Below are 5,115 nucleotides of genomic sequence, written 5' to 3' on the forward strand. Positions count from 1 at the left end.
CAGAGTGGTACCGCCCCACCCCCCACCCCCGGTGACGGCACAAGGGTGAGTGTCTCCGGGTCCACTGCCTGTGACATCACAGAGCTCAAGGCCCCGTCTGCTGGTTTTCTACCCCGGCTCCTCCCTCCGCTCCCTTAAGATGCGAGGCGTTGCGGTGGAGCAGGTGTGGTGGAACCAGGTGGCATGGCAGGTGAGAGGCGGAGCCAGGCCGGGAGGGGTTGGACCAAGTGAGGGATGGGACCGGCGACGTGGAGACGACAGCCCAGAAACCCCTGCTCTCAGCGCCGGGCTGCCCCGGGCCCTACCAGCGGGGGTTACCTGACCCAGCTTCCTGGAACTTCGACCCCTAGAAGGCATCCTGGTTCCCACCTGTCTCGCGGGCCGGCCTGGACGCCTCCAACGCCACCTTCTGAGCGGCGAATACGACCAGCTGCGACATTTCTCCATCTTTGAGAGCAACTTCGTGCAGGTGTGGAGCCCCAGGACCCCCTGAGCTGAAACCTGAGCCCCTAGTTGAGGAACCCCAGCTCTCCGTGATTCTGACAACTCTCCCATAATGTCCATCTCCTGGAATTCCTGACCGACCCCTTTCCCCATATCTCCAGACCTTTTGCTCCTCTGTGAAACCTGGCCTCCTGTTCCCTTGCTTCTGTTTCCCTGACTTAACACCTGTATGACTCTTGACCTTTGAGCTCAAGATATCTGACTCCCATCTTGGTATTTCATTCACTAGGTTCATGATCCTTAATCTGACCAAGATTCTTAACCTCTGATCCCTCATTTCTGCTCCCCCTTCAATCTATCCAGCTTCTAATTCTTGTCCCCTGGCCCCAGGTGACCCGATTAGGAGAAGTTGCCAACAAGGTAACCATGGGGTTGGCAGCCTCCAGTCCAGCCCTGGAACTTCCAGACCTGTTGCTGCTAGCGGGCCCTGCCAAGGAGAACGGACGCTTGCAGCTCTCCGGGTGACTTCCCCCTCCCCAGCTTAGGCCTCCTTCCCCAGCTCAAGGCTCCCTGCAGCACCTCCTCTCATGCAGATGACCCCCAGAACCAGAAGCTTTGGTTGAAAGGCCCAGGAGAAAGAAGACAGGGCAGTCCACAGGGGCCAGAAACCAGGGATAGATAGGCCACACCATGGCAGGAGCCAAGAGAATGACCTGCAGCACCTCATGCCAAGTACCTCCTGGCTGCTCACATCAGCTCATTTCTGAGGCCATACCCTTACATGGTGGGGCCCCTTAGCCCCATCCTCCGAAGAGATAAACTAGAGTGCAGAGAGGGGAGCTTCTTGCCCGAGCCCTCACAGAGAGAGGGCTGGGATCAGAACCTCAGGCCCCTTGTGATTGCTGACCTTACGAAGCTCAAACCCATGTCAGACTCCACACTGCCCCTTCAAGTCTTAAAACACACATAATGCAAAACATATTTTTCTCCCCTCCTGCATCCAACTCCAGCTGCACATTCCAAAACATTTTCATTGGTGTGATGTGTTTAGAAAAACATTCTGCCAGTGGCTTTGACTTTTTTGTGATTCACCTGGTGGTAGAATCTGTTTCTGACCTGAACGAACTAAGGGCTAATTACAGCCTTTATTTTATTCTCTGTGAGTTTGAAACATTTCATAAAGCAGTATTGAGGCGTTTTGTGGTGCACTGGACATTTTCTCTTCTATGATAATTCCTTGTCAGTTCTAACTGTATCCCACTAACTGATCTCACCGCTCAGTAAATTATGGCCTCCAGTTGGAAGGACACTAAGGATGGTGCTAAGAAAAGGCTTTGACTCATAATCTCCTTGAGCACACTCCCCTCAGTCCCTCCCTAATAAACACACCATCAAAGTAAAAAAACTCAGCCTTGAGACACCCTGGCTCCTCCCTGCTAACCGGCTTACAGCCCAGAGTGACTCTGGACCCCTTCTGATGGCCACCTAGTGTGTGTTAGCCCTTTAATAGTTGTAGGCACATGCTCTCTGCCCCTTTTCCCTCTGTCCACACCCTCAGCGTGATATCACCAGTATATGTGTCATATCAACATGAGTAAGGCCCTCTTGTGACCATACACAATTGAGCAAACTCTCGCCCCTTGGACACCACTCTTACAATGTTGTAGAACATCCTTGAACAAAAGGCTGCCCTCAGATGACCTGGGTTCAGATCCTAGCTTCACGTTTTCACTGGCTTTAGTTAAGTTCCCTACCTGTCTGTGTCTCAGTTTCCTCATCTGGAACATGGGGGGTAAGGGGAGAGCCCACCTATAGGGCTCCTGGGAGGGAAACTGAGTAAGTGCTTGGAATAGCACCAGTGCAGTCAGTTATATCAATACATCCTCGTCAGCTGTTATTCTTCCATTTTGGAAACGTAATAATAGATGGAGACCCTCCCCACTGAGGGTGTGTCTGGTGTTGGGGTTACAGCCAGCGTGGTAGGCGTGGGACATCCATGTGCACAGGTGTATGTAAGATCAGTTCCTAGAGGTAGACTCGCAGGGCCAGAGGGGCGTCTGTGGCTCCATAATTGTGGTTAAGAACATGGAAGACTTAGGTTCAGACCCCGCTGTGTGACCAAGGCCCAGTGAACCCACCCTCTCAAGGTCGTCTCCTCCACCTTGTTGGACCTTGAATCAGACTGGGGGCCCAAGCAGTACATTTATTCAAATAGTCAAGTGTCCATGGAGTGCCTCCTCTGTGTCAGTCTGGGCACTAGGGAAGCGGCAGTGACAAAATCAGACAAATCTCCGCCCTCAAGCTCACCTTCTATGGGCAGGCAGACAGAATAAATGGCAGTTTGTCCAATGGGGTGAAAGGTCAATGGAGACATATCAGGCAAGGGACCATTGAGAGGTATGCAAGCATGGATTTGGTGGCGAATAGGCCAAGGGTTATAAACAGACTTCTCTGAGAGAAATGAAGCAGCCAGGCCATGGGCATGGCTAGAGGAAGATTTAGGTGAGAACAGCCTGTGCAAAGGTCCTGAAGTAGGACTAAGCCTTGCAGATTTTGGAACAGTGAGGAGGCCGGTGTGGCTGCAATGAAGTGAGCCAGGGAAGTAGGCGGTAGGTGAGGGCAGAGAAGAAACAAAGTGGGCAGGTCTTGCAGGACCTCCTGGTCAAGGTGAGTTCTTGGGTTTTACTCTGAGCCAGGGGAGGAACCTGAGCCAACTCAGGCGTTGACGGCGCCCTCTGGCGGCCAGTTGGGAAATAGATGGGCGGGCTGGCCCGGGGTGGAGGCGTTGGAGGAAGTTAGAAGTGCTGGGACTGTGGATGCAATTTTAATGGTAGAACCATCAGGATTCCTTGGCAGGACTGAGTTGAGGGTGTGCGAGAGAAAGTCAGATCAGGAGCAACTCCACGTTTCTGACAGAGCAAGTGAGAGGATGCAGTTAAAACTGGGAGAAGAGCAGGTTTGGGGTGGGGATAAGGTCAAGAATTTGGTTGCTGGACATTTTGTATCCAATGGCGATCCAACATCCAAATGGACCTTGATTTTAAGTAGGTGGCTGTCTATTCGAGTATGGGGTTTAGGATCAAGGACCAGTGAGAGACACAAATGTACTTTGTGGTGGAAATTGGGGTTGGATAAGATTCAAAAGGCAAAGAAAGTGAAAAAGAACCCCTCCTGGGCAGAAAGCGGAGCTGCCAGGCAGGCAACCCAACCCTGAGGGCGCCAGGGCGGAGTCAGGAAGGTTCAGAACCTGAGGCCATCCTTTCCACCCGCCCAGGTTGTTCCCCTTGCAATTCGTCCAGCTCTTCGTCCACAACGAAAGCCACTGTATGCTCAAGGTCAAGTTTCAAACCGGCCGGGCCTTCTACCTGCAGTTGCGGGGTCCGTCCAAAACCCGCAACCGCGAGTTCGGCAAGTGGGTGCGGATGCTCTACCGCCTGCGCTTCCATTCGAACCAGGGCGCTGTGCCCTTCACGCAGGAGTACTCGGTGCTGGCGGCTCTGGAGGCGCTGGATGAGGAGTGTGGGGAGGACTCCAAGGATCTGATCAAGGGGGAGGAGGTGAGGGGGGAGGAGCAGGGCTCTGAGGAGAGAGGAGGATGGTAGCCTGAGGGGGGGGCTGGGTCTGAGGAGGTAGCTGGGGGCCTGGACTCCTGAGTCCTGAAAGGTATGGAGTCTGTGCATAAAGGACGGCAGGAACTCAAAGCAGGGCAGGTCCTGCATGGCCTTGGTATGCTAGCTAACGTTCCCAGTTAGGAAACTATAGCCACCCCTTCCAGCCTCTTTCCATAGTGGGATCTGGGGGAGGGGATGCCTGGGCTTCCAAGGGGTTGGGTCAGCCCAGCAAGATTCCCAGTTCCCTGTCAGGCCAGGGGAAGGGAAAGGCACCTGTCCTTGGAGGTGAGGGCAATGGGACCTGCAGGGCCTCTTCCTCTGGATACCCGGCTCCCTGCCTTCTCAGTAAGTACAGGGTCTCCCCACCCATCCCAAACTGCAGCTACCTCTGCGACAAACTCTCATACACAGCTTTGTGCCATGGAAGCCGGACTGGATTCACAAACCTCTTAACCCTGGGGACTCTGATGCCTCCAACACCCTCTGAACTCACCAAAGGACCAGAGGTCTAAGTGTCCTGCTTCGGGGCCAGATGAATTATTAAAGTGAATAAAGATTGGCCACTTAAGAACCAATAACCGGGTCATCAGCAGTTGCACCATCATCAGCAATTCAACGTGACCCCCTGGCAGAAGTAACTTTTCCAGGATGCCTCACCCTGGTCTTCCTGTATCCTGTCTGGCTCCTTGGGGGCCACACCTGAGACTCAGTACCCCCTTGTGTCATGGCTACCTCACCAGAGTAGCCTTCCCAGTCTGGCCTATGGTTCCTCCCTGGCTCGGCTCAGCTTGTATTTGCCGCAGCAGCTGTCTGTCTCCTCCCCATTCAGGGTAGTTAGTCTAAGAAGGCAGCCTCCAAGCAGTATTGGGTTGGCCTCTGACGCTGCCTAGTTGTCATGGCAACATGGTACCTCACTAAAGTAGCTGTTCCAAGATGGCGGCCTCCACGTGATCTGTGGAAGTTGCCTTATGGTGGTGTCCACTCCAACCTGGCCGTTCCCATTACCCACCCCCAGGTGAAGAAGGCAGAGCTACAGATTCAAGAAGGACAGACACGTGTG

General features: G+C 53.7%; 1 protein-coding gene across 2 annotated transcripts; it reads left to right on the plus strand.

Annotated features, from left to right (window-relative positions):
* The first annotated feature begins 51 nt into the window (after positions 1-51).
* On the plus strand, positions 52-5,039 carry GARIN5A (golgi associated RAB2 interactor 5A). Of its 2 annotated transcripts, none has more exons than XM_066271439.1 (5): positions 52-190; positions 351-469; positions 835-965; positions 3,719-4,001; positions 4,438-5,039. In XM_066271439.1, the coding sequence occupies exons 1-5, from the start codon at positions 184-186 to the stop codon at positions 4,540-4,542; spliced, it is 645 nt and encodes a 214-aa protein (XP_066127536.1). In that variant the 5' UTR covers positions 52-183; the 3' UTR covers positions 4,543-5,039. The 2 variants fall into 2 exon arrangements, with proteins under 2 accessions (XP_066127536.1, XP_066127538.1); XM_066271441.1 differs by having other exon boundaries at positions 4,467-5,039.
* The last annotated feature ends 76 nt before the right edge of the window (positions 5,040-5,115 follow it).

Source organism: Saccopteryx bilineata, chromosome 3 (assembly GCF_036850765.1).
Source record: "Saccopteryx bilineata isolate mSacBil1 chromosome 3, mSacBil1_pri_phased_curated, whole genome shotgun sequence".
In the NCBI taxonomy this organism is placed as follows: domain Eukaryota; kingdom Metazoa; phylum Chordata; class Mammalia; order Chiroptera; family Emballonuridae; genus Saccopteryx; species Saccopteryx bilineata.

What these genes read in the sequence shown, in the direction of transcription:
- GARIN5A (XM_066271439.1), top strand. An exon ending in TTGAGAGCAACTTCGTGCAG is followed by an intron (nt 470 to 834) that starts GTGTGGAGCCCC and finishes CCCTGGCCCCAG; the next exon opens with GTGACCCGATTAGGAGAAGT. An exon ending in GGACGCTTGCAGCTCTCCGG is followed by an intron (nt 966 to 3,718) that starts GTGACTTCCCCC and finishes CCACCCGCCCAG; the next exon opens with GTTGTTCCCCTTGCAATTCG.